At 40.5% G+C, this 18,047-nt stretch overlaps 1 protein-coding gene across 2 annotated transcripts in view; it reads right to left on the bottom strand.

Annotated features, from left to right (window-relative positions):
* The window catches only part of PAPSS1 (3'-phosphoadenosine 5'-phosphosulfate synthase 1), a 181,015-nt gene that overhangs the window by 140,516 nt on the left and 22,452 nt on the right, over positions 1-18,047 (bottom strand). Inside the window, exon 2 of one of the 2 annotated variants that reach the window (XM_080642892.1) lies at positions 11,638-11,750. The exons of the other annotated variant lie outside the window; for it this stretch is intronic. Coding sequence (XP_080499018.1) covers positions 11,638-11,649 — 12 coding nt within the window. The 5' untranslated portion in view covers positions 11,650-11,750. The remainder of the gene's footprint in view (positions 1-11,637; positions 11,751-18,047) is intronic. 2 annotated transcript variants of the gene reach the window in all.

Below are 18,047 nucleotides of genomic sequence, written 5' to 3'. Positions count from 1 at the left end.
CACACACACACAGTAAAGCATCTATCTTTAGCATCTGAAACATGAGTTATTGGATATAGCTATAGTTATAGATAGCACATCAGTTCCCAAACTGAAAGATTCCCTTATTTATCTCAAAATTGGAGTGGGAAATGCTAGTTGTGCAATATTAACTATCTTTCCTAAGGGAACACACAGCCAATGCTTAGACATGACATTTATCTTCACTATACACATAATCCTTTGCCAAACCCATTTGAAAAGCCATTTGTTTGGAAGGTGTAGTTGATCAATATAGTTTTCAGGCAAGCCACCTTCCAGTTCTGCAGTCAAAATTTGGAGCATATTTTCAACACAAACTGGATCCTATATATAAAAAGATAACTGTGTTGCTGAAACCGGTTTGGCTCAGTGGATAGAGCGTCGGCCTGCAGACTGAAGGGTCCCAGGTTCAATTCCGGTCAAGGGCATGTACCTTGGTTGCGGGCACATCCCCAGTGGGAGGTGTGCAGGAGGCAGCTGATAGATGTTTCTCTCTCATCGATGTTTCTAGCTCTCTATCCCTCTCCCTTCCTCTCTGTAAAGTATCAATAAAATATATTAAAAAAAAAAAAAAAGATAACTGTGAACTAAACCTTAGTAAAACAACCCATAGTAACCACATAATCAAGATGAAGGTTCACTGCTCAGCTAGGTTAAAATTATATTTATATAAAGAACACAGAAAATTTTTTCTCTTATTTTTATGGTCAAAATAAACGAACCAAACTGTTTAATATCCTCCCTTCTCTTCAATTTAAAAATTTCTCTAGTATGTGGGGCAGTCTAGTGGTTGAGACTATAAGTTCTGGAGTCAGACTTCCTGAATTTAAATTGCACTTCCCACAACTTACTACTCTGCACTGGGCCAAGTTATTTAACTTTCTCAGGGCCTCAATTACACCTTCAATAAAACAGGAGAAGCAATACTACTAGTTTCATAGGGTTATTGTTAAGCAAGATTAATTAGAAAATACAAGTAAAATGTTTAGCACTGCATAGTAAACATTTGCTGTTATTGTTATTACTATTTCATGCTATTGTAATTTCTCATCTAAGTCTTCCAACTTAGAATATAAACTTGCCTTTAAGCAGGGATTAGGTCTGTCTTGCTCATGTCCCCACACCTAGCACACTCTTCAGTGCATAGCATGGACTCACTGCAAGTTTTATGGGAGAAGAGAAGGAGGGGAAGAAGGAAAGGAAAGTGGAGGATGGAGGAAGGGAAACAGGGAAAAAGGGGATAAGCTAAGGAAATAAAAGAAAAGGAATAAAACTGAAAATTTACAGTCAGAAATAGAAAACCAATAATAACATGCCATGGCAGTAGAACTCGCCTTTTAATTTCACAGGTAATGTGATAGTTCTTTTTCTAAATCTACTTATTTAGTACTTTTGATATATTGGTATATGTACAGTCACAACAGTTTGAATACATTACAGACATGCTTCTGGTTAACTTTCCCAAAATTTTAAAGCATTTAGTTCATTTAGTTCACACAAACATTGAAAGTATGAGGAAAAATATAGAATGAAGCATAAATTCATGTACACAGGCTAATTCAAAGTTTAGCTTCTCGATTCATTTACCTCAAAGCATTTCCATGGCTAAGTACTGACCAAACAATTTGATAGTTTAATTTGTTAATTTAAAAGTTTTATAATTTTAACAAGAAACAAGACTATTTCATTTAAGATATACTTTTAAATTTTGGAATAGATTATTTACTGGATAGTAAATTTATAATTAATAATAAAAAAGAATGGTAATAATGTAATAAAATATAAAAATAAATTTAAAACTGGTAATTATTTTGCTAACTTAACTAAATCCAATTAATATAAGTTTGGGTGGTCTAAATAATCTAGTTTGGCTGACTTGATTTTCCCTTAGTTAAATAGTCAAATTTTCTCTGAGAAACTTATTTGTATCTGAGAAACTTGTTACAAAGATATTTGTTATACTTTGAAATGAGGTATTTTTCATGATATTCCAGTAATGTGAATTTTTATGGAACAAATATTTTCTAAAAATATTTTTCAAATATTGTCTCAAAATTCTGTGTTCTACTGATAGAATATTTTTATTCACTAAATTAACATTTTCTTGTTTATATTCTTATGTGGGATGGTTCATTTTGAAACCACTCTAAGTATCCATGTATTTATCTAACAAGTGGGATCATAATTTTTGTGGCTGTTTATTTATCATGGAATGAATACAGTGTTTTACTACAAAAGAATACCAAAAATGTCTTTAATTCTGGTAGCTCTTACCCATGAATTAAAAACAAAACAAAACAAAAACACAGGCTAGGATTATGGAAGAAAAAAGATTAGAAGGTAGTGTATATAATCTTAGGCAAAACTATATCCTAAACTAGTTACAAAAGTATGTCTTTTTGAAAATATCACACTCAGAACTATGATTCTAAACCCCTAATTTGACTTCGCTTTGCTTTTGAAGGCAGAGACTCCTTGAACTTTAAATAGCTTTTAAAACTTCACTCTACTCTTTCATTGAATTTTTCAAGTCCCAAAGCCACTATTTGTTGGATTCCAAATAGCATTTGTAAGAGAGGCCCCTCACTAACTATGCATTGTACATGTACTTGCCAACTACCATTGCTAGAGCCGATTTCTGTACTAGTGACCAAAGCATAAGGTTATAATAAACCCAGTGGGTAGAACAAAGGCTAAGAGAGCAAAACTCCATTATCTTCAAGATCTCTATCTTTCTCATGTTGAATTTCAAAATGTACTAAATAAAAGTAGAAAGGAAGAAAAGGGAAACTTACTTTGAGGGGGGTGTGCTTATAAAAGATTGGTAAATGCCTACATTAAGTCTTATAGGAAACCTAGGATATTAGATATTTATATAATGACTGCAAAATGAAAAAAAAAAAAAAAAAACGTAATCAGGTAAAGTTAAAAGAAATTTCAAAAAACAAATTGACCTGCATGAGTGGTTCTCAGCCCCAGTACACAGAATGATTTGGAAAACGTAAAAAAACTTTTAAGTGTATTCATTGATTAAAATCAGAGGTCTCTACTAGATTGTAAATTCCATGAGGCTAAGATGAAATCGTGTCTATGCTGCTTACCATTTTATGTCCACTGCTTCGTTCTGTGTCTTTCACATCAAAGGGTTTGTTGAGTGAGTGAAGGAATAAATGTACAAGTGAACGAAGAATCAATGCAAGTGGGACAGGTTTATTGTCTCACATGAAAAGAGTATACCCACCCCAGGATCATTCCACAGCTGCTCCATAATGGTCACTGGCAAACAGCTATTTCAGACAATTCTACTGGAATGTTCTCTCCATTTTTTAAAAAATGTTTCTTTATTGTTAAAAGTATTACAGATGTCCCCCTTTTCCCCAGTGACCCCCCTCCACCCTGTACCCCCCTCCCTAGGCTGTTCTCTCCTTCTTGACCACACTCAACTACTGCCCTTGGTCTCTTCTCCTGACTTTCTGGTTACACAAGCTGAGCTCTGAGAAATGCTTCTGGCTTCTCAATCTTAGAAACCTGAATAGATACACTTTTCTGAATACTGAATGGGCCATTGCCATGGCCTTCAGTTTTGCTTACTCCCTTAATGTTGGTGTTTCCCCATAGCCTAAGAGGCAGAGCTGGTGTGTGTTTAAGCTGATCCTAGAACCCAGGTCTTCTGATTCATGATATATGATGTCATTTAAACTCTAGAGAGTTGCAGTTCTTGGACAGAAGGCTAAAGAAATTTGACAATCTACTACTCAGAGTACTTTTACTCTCCTCTTTATTTCTCTGTGTGAGGATATTTCCCTTTGGGCCAGATCTAAGTGTGTGGCCCCTTTCCAAGGTTTGCCTACTATACACTTGATGAAGTCAGCTTTGCATTTGCAACTTTACTCTATTCTGTTCTTTTTATTGTTCTCTGTCATTTTTTAAAGGAAGCATTTTATAGCATTTATATCCTGAAAAAAAAAACCAAAACAAAACACTTGAACCATGCTAGAAATTATTTGGCAAAAGAGAAGATTATGGGGGTACAGAATCAACACTGCTATAAAATAGTGGCAAAGATCCTCATAATCTATAGGTTAAAATATGATAACAGGATGTGGAAGGAAAGGCATAACAGCAAATATAAATCTTAGAAAGGTTTCCTCATGTAATATTTAGTCATTGGCTTGTGAATATATGCCCATTGTAAAATACCTACTCACAGAAACAAAATTTGAAAGCTACTACATAACAAATTCATGAGCATCAAAATGAGTTTATCTTTCTATGTTCATTTCCTTCAAGCAGAACTATTAGTAGAAGTTGGTTGAGGAGGTAGACCTCTTGGCCCTTAAAAGTCAAGAGAATTAATATAACAAAACCATAGGAAAACTAAGGTCAAAGATCACAAAAAGGACTCGTCACATAAGTTACTTCTTACTATCTCAATTTCCTTTTTGCATAGTTCTCAAGAAAATAAAGCTAGAAGTGTTTATTAGGTATATTTAAGTAGACTCTATTTACCCAGAAATAAGTCCTCTAAGGCTATGACCAAAAAAGTAGTAATAGAGTCAACTCCAAATTATGTGTGTGTATTTTTAAATTATTAAAATATTCAAACTCACCCAGCTGGTGTGGCTCAGTGCTTAAGCATCAATCCATGAAGCCATCAGTTCGATTCCTAGGCAGGGTTGTGGGCTTGATCCCGAGTAGAGGGCGTGCAGGAGGCAGCTGATGGATGATGTTTCTCTCTCATTGTCTCTATCTCTCTATCCTTCCTCTCTCTTAAATCAATAAAAACATACTTATTAAAAAGTATTCAAACTCTTCCTAACACATACACATGAGCATGTACATACACTTGCATGTGCACGCACACACATCACATTTCTAAGTTAATATTTGAGAATTTTTTATAAATGTTAATTTTGTTGTTGTTATTGTTGAAGATTTATATGCTGATACTATTTGCTAGTTACCTGATATTAGGGTAAAAGTTTATATTTTGTTTCAAAGAAACAACACTTCAGTGAATTAAAAATAATGAAGTCTATTTTTCTGTCATTTAACAATCCCATAGGGCAGTGGTCGGCAAACTCATTAGTCAACAGAGCCAAATATCAACAGTACAACAATTGAAATTTCTTTTGAGAGCCAAATTTTTTAAACTTAAACTTCTTCTAATGCCACTTCTTCAAAATAGACTCGCCCAGGCCATGGTATTTTGTGGAAGAGCCACACTCAAGGGGCCAAAGAGCCACATGTGGCTCGCGAGCTGCAGTTTGCCAACCACTGCCATAAGGTGAATAAATGGGCTGCTCTGCTCCACATAGTCATTCAGGGATCTGCGTACTCTTCATTTTTCTAACTTACTTCATTTGTCTTTCAGAACATCACACCTGGTATACCTCCTGTCCTTTTTGCCACTCCTCAGTTTGGGGAGGGCTAGTTCTCCCTCATCTATATCACCTCTAACAGTTAGGGGGCAGGGTTCAGTCCTTGGATTGTTTCTTTTCTCTGCATCACTCACTCTCTAGGTCAGTGGTCGGCAAAACCCGGCTCGCGAGCCACATGCGGCTCTTTGGGCCCTTGAGTGTGGCTCTTCCACAAAATATCATGGCCTGGGCAAGTCTATTTTGAAGAAGTGGCGTTAAAAGAAGTTTAAGTTTAAAAAATTTGGCTCTCAAAAGAAATTTCAATCATTGTACTGTTAATATTTGGCTCTGTTGACTAATGAGTTTGCCGACCACTGCTCTAGGTGATCTCAACCATTCCTATGGGTTAAATAACATCCACATTGATGACTTATAAATGAATGCTCTTAATACGGATTCCTTTTCTGACCTTCAGACACATATTTTTACTGGTCATTTAACACTTCAGTTGAAATGTAATGGTCGTTACAACTGTGTTCAAAACTGAGTTACAGATATTTCCCTTCAAACTCCCCTACAGTCTTCCCAGTATAAATTAACAGCAACCCCATTTTCAAGTTCCTCAAACCAAAATCTTGTTTTTCTTGACTCTTTTTTATTCTGTCACCCCCCATATCCAGTCTTTCAGCAAATCCTCTTGGCTCTCCACTTTCAACATACACCCAGAATATAACAGCTCCTTGTTCTATTATTTTGTCTAGACCAGTATTTGGTCTCATTTATTTTCCTATAATGGTGTAAGACTCAATCAACATTTCCAATCTCCCTCCCGGCCTTATTTTTGTCCTTAGCATTTGTTATTTCTAACAAACTATACATTATATTTATTTACCATTGTTATCGCCCATATGTGCTCAAGAGGGGCAGGGATTTTGATCTGTCTATTCACTGGTGTATCCCAGTATTTAGAACGATGCTGGCATGGAGTGGATTCTCAGTAAATATTAGTTGTAAGAATGAATGCATCTTGTCTCTTCTCTACTGTCTAGGGTGTTTTTATTAACTGCATGGTTGAGACTTGGTCTCAGAATGGTCCATGTTTAGCACCCCAAAGTCGGAAAGAGCACAAAGTAGTATACATGTAGTGTTTCAGGGTCTGAACCTGCAAATGGCTTCACATCACTTCCATTTATACTCTATTAAGGAGAACTTAGAAACCTAGCCATATCTAACTGTAAGGAGTTTGAAAATGGGCTTGTAAGCCCTGGGACCACCTACAACGTAAGCTTGTAAGCCCTGGGCCCACCTACAACGTTATAATTTAGAAGAAGGATGAAACCGAATTCGGTAAACAGCTGGCAGTCTCCACCTCACCTATTATTAACACAGCTTATTTTATCCAGAATGCAACTCAACCCACTTCGGAGTCCCAGAAGTAAATTGCAGGCTGAAGATAGACCTGTTCAATAGTGTGAAAACCCAAGAGTATTACATAAACCACTGAGACCAGTTTGCTCATTAAAGTATGGCTGAGGCAAATCCCATTTGAAGGCTCTGCCAAGTCCCAGTTATTCTTACTAATTGCTTTACACAGACACTCCCTGGAACACGTGGACCATATCTTTACACTTTTATTGCTTTATTGCTTAAGGCAAACTGCAAAAGTTGTGCAAAAATAATATTGAAAATGAAGGGAAAAAAGAAGTGTGGGTTAAAACTGCACAGATAGTAAAATAAAATAAACTTATTTCTCAGTTTTCTATTCTTATCTCCTCAATTATTAGAACTCCTGAAATGAAAGAATGAATTAACTTTTATCCTTCTAATAGAGTCTAGCAATCTATGAAATGACCTCCAGAGAACTGGATGATGTAGAAGTATGGGGCGTGGAAAATCTATAATCCAAAGTCCAAGCATAGAGCTTTGCAGGAAACATAATCTCAAGTATTGAAATTAATCGGTAGACTAGAAATCACATTACTGTGCTTTATCTAAAGTTTTAAAAAAGTCTTAAATCCTTTTAAGTCCCGTAAAATTAATAAATCGAAGTTAATTCCCACACTTAGCAGATAGAGTTTATGTTCTTATGCTTCAGGATATAAACTTAACACGAAAAAAGCATTTGTTAATGAGGCCTACCCTTTCAGCAAATAAAAAGTATTAAGTACCTGAAAATAATCGTGGTTTATAGTAAAAAGGTTTATTATTGTTTCACTGAAAGAACGTACGACGTTTTTTGGCAGTGAGTTTGTTCCTCTGCCAAAGTATCCAAAGAAACAATTGCAAGTCAACATCCTTTCCTCCAGTTTTCACTGTGTCCCATGAAGGGTATTCAGATAAAGGCAGCTGGTAGGAGCATGACATTTCACAGCTATGAAATGCCCCTTTTCCTTGTACGCTAGGATGGAATCACCTGGATTTTTTAAATAGACCCAAGCCCTGGCTGGGTAGCTCAGTTGGTTAGAGTGTCATCCCAATTCACTAAAGTTGCAGGTTCAATCCCCAATCAGGGCATATATAAGAAGCAACCAATGAATGCATAAGTGGAACAACAAATCAATCTCTCTCTCTCATAAATAAAAATTTAAAAATAAAATCAAATTGGCCTCAATAGGCAATCAAGAATCAATACTATAATAGTGATAATAATGAAGTATTGCCCTGGCTGTTATGTTCAGTGGTTAGAGCGCCGGCCCAAAAATCAAAGGGTCACAGATTAGATTCCCTGTCAAGGCGCGTGCGGGAAGCAACTGATCCATGTGTCTCTCTCACATTGATGTTTTTCTCTCTGTCTCTCTCTGTCTCTATACCCCCCTCCACTCTCTCTAAAAAAATCAATGGGAAAAAGTATCTTCAGGTGAGGATTAACAACAATCAGCAACAACAAAAATAGTAATGAAGTATTTATGTAACACTGAGTCTATAGTGGTTCTGTTTATATAACATCTTATGTTTAAACTGCCTAGTCTAGCTGGCTATATCCATTCTCCATGGTCCAAGACTATGGAGATAAAGGTCTGGCTATGCTCTCTAGAGGCCAACTTCACAATCCTGTGGCAAACAGAAATTGAGAAGTATTTGTATTTGTTCAACGCTCAGATTGTTCAGTTCTATGGATCTAGCCCCCATCTGCCAACGATTTCAGAATCATTTTTTCTTCGTAGCCATACTTCTGTCAAGTAGGTTATTGCTGTATTCTTTTCCCACTTTTCTTAAGATTATGCAAATGAGACAGAGGGGCGTTATTGTTCTATGAAGTAAAGCACATAACAGCAAAGTATTATTTCAGACTTACTGCCTTAGGACGGGAGGCTGTGGGTCATAACGAGCAGTATGCAGAGTTCATACATGTTGTGCTTTTCTAGCACATTTTTGTTCTCATTCTCAATGTCCTGAAACAATTAGTCCTTGCCTCTTCGCCCGCTCAGATCCATTCCGTTGCCGTCATGACTGTGATCTGCAGCATTTACTTCAAGCCAAGAATGCATTACTCTTGTGACTTAATACATCTGTAAACAGTAGGTCATATAATCCATCTGGTAGTCTATAAATAATGCTTTTACCCAACAACTTTTTTTTAATATTTGATAGTTAAACTCATAAAAACATAACTTGAAATGGTAGCTCTTTCCTCTACTAATCTCTAAGGTTTCCCCTGGTTCATTGGAGTTGAAGGTTTTGACACATAATTGTACATGTGCTTCCCACACACCAAATAGAAAAGAAAAATGAGTCACTTCTCAGATGAAATACAAAACAAGTTGAATTACATACTTCCAAAAAGCACCTTATGAGGCACATTCTCCTTGGGATTATTATTAGGATTTTAATGTTTAAAGATCCTAGCCCAGGTTTTGCACATGTGGGCAGTGCAACAGGCATTCTTTGGAATGTTAAAGATTTTGCAGCTTCATATTTTTTGATGACTGTTTTCTAAAAATCATTCAGAAAAAAATTTTAAGTGTAGGATAAGGGTCCAGTGAGTGAGGTATTTGAAGTCCCCTCCTATTTCTTGAGCTGAGGTGTAGTAGGGAGCTGCTTACAAGATGTTCTATTAGGGCAGGAGGTTGGGTGAACAGTTGCTTCCAGATTCTCTTTTCAGCAGGGACCCTCTCTGTCCGCTGGCTCTGATCTTCATGGATGTTTGCATATGTGATCATGGCATTAGAGGCTTCAGAGTTATCCAATCAACATGAAGTGTTTTCCTGCATGACTATATGCCTTTCTCACAACCTTGATAAAGCATTATCACCAACATTGATAACCTTCAAAATGTGTAATGAAATGTGACCCAGTTTCTCTGGCATCGCACCCAAGGTCACACCCCAATCCCTGTTCACTTTAAAGAACCACTGCTGAGTAACGCTATCATTCAGGTCAGTAGCTGGGGTATGCACATCAATCCATCTGCTCACTGCAGGTCAGCAACAAACACACTCTGACCTTAGAATCTAATCACAAATGCTCATCATGGCCTACAAAGCCCTGAGCTGGAGGACCCCTGCCCACCTCCAACTTCAACTCAGACTCATCTCTGCCTCAGGCACACATGACAACCACACGGCTTTTTCTCAGTTCCTCAAAAGGGTCAAGCCCCCCCCCCCCCGCCTCCCCCGCATCCCCCCCCACACACACACTGTCTCTTTTCTCTCTCTCTCTCTCCCCCTCCCTCTCTCTCTCTTTCTCCCTCCCTCATTTCCTCCCTTCCTCCCTCCCTAACTCCAGCCTTCAGCTCTCAGCTTAGTATCATTTACAATGTCTCAAATAATCCTGTATTTCTCTTTCATATCATTATTTGAAAGTGCATATTTATTTTTGTGGCTTGGTTTTAAAGTTTTTTCCCCTCACTAGGCTAATGACAAACTCCATCAAGGTAGTCGGGGTCTCTCACCATGGTAGTCCTGACAACTAGCACGTAGCTCACACTCAGTAAATAAATATTAGTTGCAAAAACAAACTTCACTTCCACACTGCTTGCCAGGAAGAAAGGTCTCAGAACATTTGCCAGCCATTTTCCAGATTCTAGGTCCCTGCCCAAGGGTGAAGCTTTTGAACAGAACCAGGATGTGCCTTTTAATTGTCACTGAGCTGGCTCATGTCCAGAGATTGCTAACCAGCCCTGGTCGCTCAACCATCCTTCAGAAGAACAACTAGCTCCTTCTCTGCCTGGTTCTCCCAGGAGAAGGAGAGGTACAGGTGGCCACAAAGTCCCTGTGCATAATAGCCAGAAGCTATTTGTATGCTTTTCTCTGTTCTCCACATAGATTGTCTACTTTCCCTAGTTTTTTCTAGACATCAACTTCCGCTTGCAGTTAGAAGGTATGAAAGCCCTCCTATCGATAACTGTCTGTCGGATTGTCACGTCTCGGTTAGCCTGAACTCCAAGGAGACCACATCCTTTATCTAACCAGGTGTCCTCAAACTACGGACCGCGGGCCACATGCGGCCCGCCGAGGACATTGATCCGGCCCGCCAAGTGCCGCTGCCTGTCCTGCTTAGCAGCCGACTCGTCCCGGGCGTGCAGTGCGCATAGGAATTTGTACATAGGTTTTTTGTGTTTTTTTTAACTATAGTCCGGCCCTCCAACGGTCTGAGGGACAGTGAACTGGCCCCCTGTTTAAAAAGTTTGAGGACCCCTGATCTAAGCACTAAGTCCAATCCTTTATCTACGAGTTCTCTAACTAGGAGAGTTTAATGTGCTTGCCACTACCTTGTGGCAGCACAGGTGTTGCCTCAAGACCTCCTGAGGCCGCTATGGGACGGACCATTGCTGAAGCATCTTCAGACTAGTAGTGTCACTGGCCCTGATACTGAACACATGCAGCCCCTCACACTCTTCTGTAATTTCTGCCCATAGCATGACACGAGGGGAATGCTGCTCAGTTATAAAGGACGCAGCCTCATGGGAGGAACTCAGTGGCCCTCTGCGGAGATGAGCATAGCCCTGGGGCCACTTGTAATAATAACCCCTGGTGCTAGGCAAGCACCGGGTCATGTGTGCCCTCTCCACAGCTGGCATCTGACCTGTGCACAGCTGGCATCTGACCTGTAGCCACGCCAGAGACACCCATTAGGCAGTTACGAATAAATGATTGTTAGAAATTCTTGTTCTAAGCCAGCTGACTTTACAGTTCTTGGGCCATTTGCTTTAAGTGTGGTTCCCTTGCAGTTCCTAATAGGTTTTGGCCATACATAATTTATGGCTCCTATTTTTAAACGGTCCATGAGAAATCAATAAGGATATAGACACACCCACCTGTATAAACATCCCCACAGCAACGGTGCGATGCCACGCGATTCTTTTCACAGAGGTAACTAGGAAGTTGATGTCCTTCTCCTGTCAGTTGTTTCGCTCAGGTTGAGACACAGCTGAAGGAGATGTTAAACAGTGTTGAGGAACAACACTCTACCCTGAGACTTATAACTTAGGATGAATCATTTAAAGCGGGGTTAGAACTCAGCAGCACATAGCACAGTGGACATTTCAATGTATTTAAGATTGTATGGTGTGTAAATTATGTGGGGAAATTTTTCCAACCAGCAAATCTAACTATATTACTACCATGCAAGTCACTTTTGGGTATTTATTGAAGTCGTTGACTAGATTATATGTATTTGGTAGTTTAACACTACAATGTGATAATTGCTTAGTTACCATGGTCTACTGTGTGAAGAGAACTCTGGGTAAAAGAAAGTAAATTTTTCTTTCATCTCTCCTGATCTTTTCAGGGCCTTTACAATTCCAAGGTGCCCTCTGTCTCTAGGAGATGGAGTGCAGCATTTGACCAAAGAGCACTTTTCAGGGAGCATCTCTTGGGACTGGTGTTCTAAGGAACCCCAGTTTGGGAAACATGAAGAGGATACTTTGGGTGGGAGATACTCTTTTGTTTGAATGTAGTTCTAGGATTTTTTTATAATTTCTATATGCCAATCAAAATACTCAGAAATTTCTTATTTAGGTTTTATGGGGTTATATAGCTATGCATAGATGAGGCTGGGCCCTGGGATCCAGAGGCTGAAGCTGACATACCCATGCAATGTGGGATTGCTGTAACAGAACAGGGGGTTGGAGCAGGCCTTGAAGGATAGGTGGAACTTCAGGCAATCATTTCGAATTAACTACTTTTGGCCTAAATTCATTCTGCTCCAGGATGGGGTCAGAAACCCTAGAGAGTCTAGAGGTCGGTTATGATCCTAGAGTTTGTATAGAGATATTATCCCTGCAGCTAAGCAGAGATCACAAACTGGTCGCTCCCAGGGAGGATGTGCCCAGTGGACTCTTATTTGGCCAGAAGAGTGTGGCTGTTGTGTACATGTACATGTGCACGCATAAGTGTAAGTTTAATTTAACCCATGCGCTCTGGGGTCCCACCATTACTCCCATTTTACTTACCTGTCTGGTCCCTGAAGGCACATGAGTTTCCCCTTCTAGGCTGCTGTAACCATGTGACACTGCTACTAGTAAAAGATGTGGTGGCTTGACTCCCCTATCAACATTTCAGTACCACGGCGGACAGTAACGTGGAAATAACAGGGAGTTAGGTCACTGATGGGGAACACTTAGGAAATATCCCTCTGGAAATGATTGGATGATTCGCCCCAAGTTAGTTACCATGACCTCCCTCCAAAATGAATTCCCATTCCTGGGCAGTGGCATATGTTTGTGCACTAGCTCTGCCTACAGCATTCGAGTTCAGTAATATTTATAATGGGTTATATTACATCAAACTTGGCAGATCTGTCATTTTCTTACATATGCTGGGAAAAGGAGAAGGTAGGTTACCACATAATTTAAAATGTAATCTTTAAAAATTATTAAATAATGATCTGCAAGCCAGCTAAGTCATTTTCCTTAGGGGTTTTTTTTTTATTTTGCTTTGAAATTTTTCATAGTTTTAGTTGTTTTTCTGTACTAATAATGTTGTTTCATTTATGTTCAGAAAGTAAACACTGTATGCTGACTTTCAAAGTATGTTTATAATATACCATTATTGTTATACGCACTTGAGTGCAATAAAATGCATCCCTACCTACAGAGCTCTTAGTAGAGGTGTGACCACAAGAACTATTGTTTACTTATTTATAATTATAGTGACACAGGGTCTGGACAAAGATAACAGAAAGCTTTGTGACTCTCTTCTCACCTTCCCTTCTCAAGGAGTGCGGAGATAGGATATCGCTCTCTTTACTCCTCCAGTTGAATTCAGGCCTTGCAGCTTTAAGCTGTGCAGCGAACACAACTGGTTGCACAAGCATTTTTCTAAGCACAGTGAGGACTCTGGGATTCTGAGAAATCATAGGTTTCTGCAGAGCAGGGCCACAGAAATGCCCTAACTGTACCTTCCTAGCTTCCTCTCTAGGCAGTCCTCGCTCTGAAAGGGCTGCTGGGGGTAAGACCTGGACAGAGCACTGTGCCAGTCAGATGGCCAGCTCTCAAGGAAGTGCAGCACCTTCTCCCTTTGCAGAATCCTGAATGTGCCTTCCTCTCTCAGAGCAGGAAACTGTGCTCACCTGTACTGCAGGGGAGAAGTCATACCTGTAAATGTTTATCCATGAATGGAAAGCTATGAGTTGGAAAGGATGGGGCAGAAAATTCTGTTTTTTGTTTTTGTTTTCATTATAAACCCAGCACTATTTTATTTGCTAACTAGGTATCACTACTTTTAATTTTTAAAAGTATTGAAGTTCACCATTGAATGTTTGGGCTGCTGCCCGCTCCCTGCAGGCAAAGATTTCCTCCTGAAAGAGCTGTCCACATATTCTGTCTCCTCTTTTTCATCTCCTGTACAATATAGGATGTCCCCCAAAAAATATACACATACTTTAACAGCTGACAGCTCAATTTAGAAACTGAAATGTATTTTAATAAATGCTGCCTTTATAATTATTGAAAGTGTGTGCATACATTTTTTGGGGACACCCTATATATTTAAATAAGGTATAATGTGTAACTGACTTTTATCTAATACTAGTGGCCTGGTGCACGAAATTTGTGCACATTAAAAGGGAATTAATTAGAGGAAATATTTTAATATTGCTATTTGCCCTTTCTCTATAATAGAAGTGTCAGAGATGAAAGAAAATTAGTAAAATGTATATGAAAATCTTCCTCCTGTCAGAGTCTGGGGTGTGCCGTGGACCCAGAGTCAAATCCCCACCCACCCGCAGCACCTCAAAATTGCTCGAGACCCAGACCCAGCCAGCCCCACCCCCACTAGGTGAGATCCAGGCCCGGCTGGCCCCACCCTTGTCAAGCCCCACCGGGCAGGGGGTGCAACCTCAGGTCCCCTGGCCCGGTGCCAGGTGGGAGGCACAGCCTCAGGTCCCCATCAAGCCCCACTGGGTGGGGGGTGCAGCCTCAGGTCCCCCGTCAAGCCCTGCCGTGCGGGGAATGCAGCTTGAGGTCCCCCATGAAGCCCTGCCAGGTGGGGGGCACTGCCTGAGATCCCCCAGCCTGGCGCCGGGGTGGGGGGCACAGCCTGAGGTCCCCCGGCCTGGTGCAGAGGGAGGGGGTATGGCCAGAGGTCCCCTGTCAAGCCCCACCAAGTGGGGGTCACAGCCTCAGGTGGGAACTCAGCCTCTGCTGTGGGCGTAGCCATCTTATGTTACAGAAACTCCTGCCTCCAATGTGGGTGACGCCATCTTTGTGATGGCATGATGGTCAATTTGCATATTCCCTCTTTATTAGATAGGATATGCATATAATGTTTAAATGTTTGACGAGTAAAAGGCTTTAGTGAAAACTAAAACGCCCCTGCCCAGTTTACAATCCTGCTCCCCTACCCCACTCCCAGGGGAAACCACTTTCAATTTTAATACTGTCCACTAGTGATTATTTACATATTATTAAATTATAGAATTATACTGCTATTTCTTGATAAAATTTAAACATTTTCTATGCACCTCCTATTATAAAATTTAAAACATATTATCTCACAAACACATGGGCATGTGCACACGCACACACACCCACACCACTTCCCCTTCCTTCTTCATCCTCTCAATATAACTGTGGGGGCCAAAAAATAATTTTTCTTCTCACCTTTCTAAGTTCTTCTGGCTGAGCTAATAATCCAGTTAGCAGAGACAGCAACAAGGGTAAATGCCCCAAATGTATTATGGATGTACATGCAGGGGTTCCATAAGAATATTAGACCCAAGGAGGCACTGGGCAGCTAATGCTTATAGACCACTAGAGGCCTGGTGCATGAAAATTCATGCACTGGAGGAGGTGGTCCCTCAGCCCAGCCTGTCCCCTCTCACAGTCCTGGAGCCCGCAGGGGCAGGAGGCGACTTGGCGATCAGGGGAAGGCGACGTCCCCATCACACCTCTGCTGCTGCCACTGCCAGCAGCACAAGTCTCGGCTGACCCTGGTTACCTGCACCTCAGGCGGTCCTGGTTGGCTGGGCAGCCGCCATCCTAGGCTTGCCTACACCTCAGGCTGGCCCTGAGGGGCTGGGGGGCTGAAGGGACTGGAGGACTCCATCCTGGGGGTGGACCCAGTGTGCCACGTGCCTGCCACCCCAGCAGGGATGAGAGGACTGGGTGCCACCATCTTGTGGTTTTGGGTGCCGCCATCTTTGAGGGCATGGCAGTTAATTAGCATATTCCCTCCTTATTGGCTTTTGGTGCCACCATCTTTGTGAGGGTGTGACAGTCAATTAGCATATTCCCTCTTTATTAGATAGGATCCTGGACACAGGTCTAGGATTTCAAAGGGAAAGAAGGCAATTTACAGGTAGATGAGAAAGACAAACATGTGGTAAACAAATTATTACCTGGGCCACCCAGAGGCACTGGAATACAGAAGGAACCCGGATTCGCTAGACTTCTCCCTGTCTGCCACAATTAGGTTCTACTATGATGTTGCGTGATGCTCCCTTTAAGTAGGTTTTTCTTTTTTTTTTTAATTTAATAAATATTTATTGTTCAGATTATTACAATTGTTTCTCCTTTTTCCCCCCATAGCTCCCCTCCACCCCTTTCCCACCCCACCCTCTGCCCTTACCTCCCCCCCACTGTCCTCATCCAAAGGTGTACGATTTTTGTCCAGTCTCTTCCTGCACCCCCTATATCCCTTTCCCCCTGAGAATTATCAGTCCACTCCCTTTCTATGCCCCTGATTCTATTATATTCACCAGTTTATTCTGTTCCTCAGATTTTGAATTCACTTGATTTTTAGGTTCACTTGTTGATAGATATGTATTTGTTGTTCATAATTTTTATCTAAACCTTTTTCTTCTTCTTCCTCTTCTTAAAGAATACCTTTCAGCATTTCATATAATACTGGATGGTGGTGATGAACTCCTTTAGCTTTTTCTTATCTGTGAAGCTCTTTATCTGACCTTCCATTCTGAATGATAACTTTGCTGGGTAGAGTAATCTTGGTTGTAGGTTCTTGCTATTCATCACTTTGAATATTTCTTTTTTTTTTTTAAATATATTTTATTGATTTTTTACAGAGAGGAAAGGAGAGGGATAGAGAGTTAGAAACATCGATGAGAGAGAAACATCGATCAGCTGCCTCCTGCACACTTCCTACTGGGGATGTGCCCGCAACCAAGTTCCCTTGACCGGAATCGAACCCGGGACCTTTCAGTCCGCAGGCCGACGCTCTATCCACTGAGCCAAACCGGTTCCGGCGCTTTGAATATTTCTTGCCACTCCCGTCTGGCCTGCATAGTTTCTGTTGAGAAATCAGCTGACAATTGTATGGGTGCTCCCTTGTAGGTAATTAACTGTTTTTCTCTTGCTGCTTTTAATATTGTCTCTTTGTCTTTTGCTCTTGGCATTTTAATTATGATGTGTCTTGGTATGGTCCTCTTTGGATTCCTTTTGTTTGGGGTTCTGTGAGCTTCCTGGACTTGTAAGTCTATTTCTTTCACCAGGTGGGGAAAGTTTTCAGTCATTATTTCTTCAAATAGGTTTTCAGTATCTTGCTCTCCCTCTTCTTCTGGCACCCTCATAATTCTGATGTTGGTACGCTTGAAGTTGTCCCAGAGTCTTCTTACACTATCTTCAACTTTTTGGATTCTTTTTCCTTTCTGCTTTTCCGGTTGAGTGTTTTTTGCTTCTTTGTTTTCAAATCTTTGGCTTGATTCTTGCGTTCCTCTAGTCTGCTGTTGGGTCTCTGTATAATATTTTTTATTTCAGTCAGTGTATGTTTAATTTCTGTTTAAAGTTGGTCCTTTTTCATATCTTCGAGGATCTCGCTAAATTTATCGGCCTTTTCTAGGATATTCTTGAAAAACCTTATAACCGTGGTTTTGAACTCTATATCCAGTCGTTTGTTTTCCTCCATTTCTTTCGTTTGTGATCTGTTTCTTTGTCTCCGCATTTTCGCTGCTTCCCTGAGTTGGTAAGGTAGCTTTGTGTGCTAGGTTTCCTATATGGCCCAGTGGGTCGGCCTCTCCAGTTAACCTGAGGTGGACACTCTTGGTGCACCCTTCTGTGGACTGTGTGTACAGCCTTGTTGTAGTTAAGTCTTGATTATTGTTGGTATCACTGGGAGGAATTGACCTCCAGGCCAGTTGGCTGTGAGGATCAGCTGTGTCCATGCTGGGAGAAGTTTGGTGCTGGAGACAGCCTTATAGGATCAAACTTGAAAAATTGCAAAAGCCTCTGTGCTCAGCTTGGATGGGGTGGAGTCTCAGGGCGGAACAGAC

This window comes from Plecotus auritus (genome assembly GCF_963455305.1).
Source record: "Plecotus auritus genome assembly, chromosome: 1".
In the NCBI taxonomy this organism is placed as follows: Eukaryota; Metazoa; Chordata; class Mammalia; order Chiroptera; family Vespertilionidae; genus Plecotus; species Plecotus auritus.
This window is presented reverse-complemented; position numbering and strand designations above follow the sequence as displayed.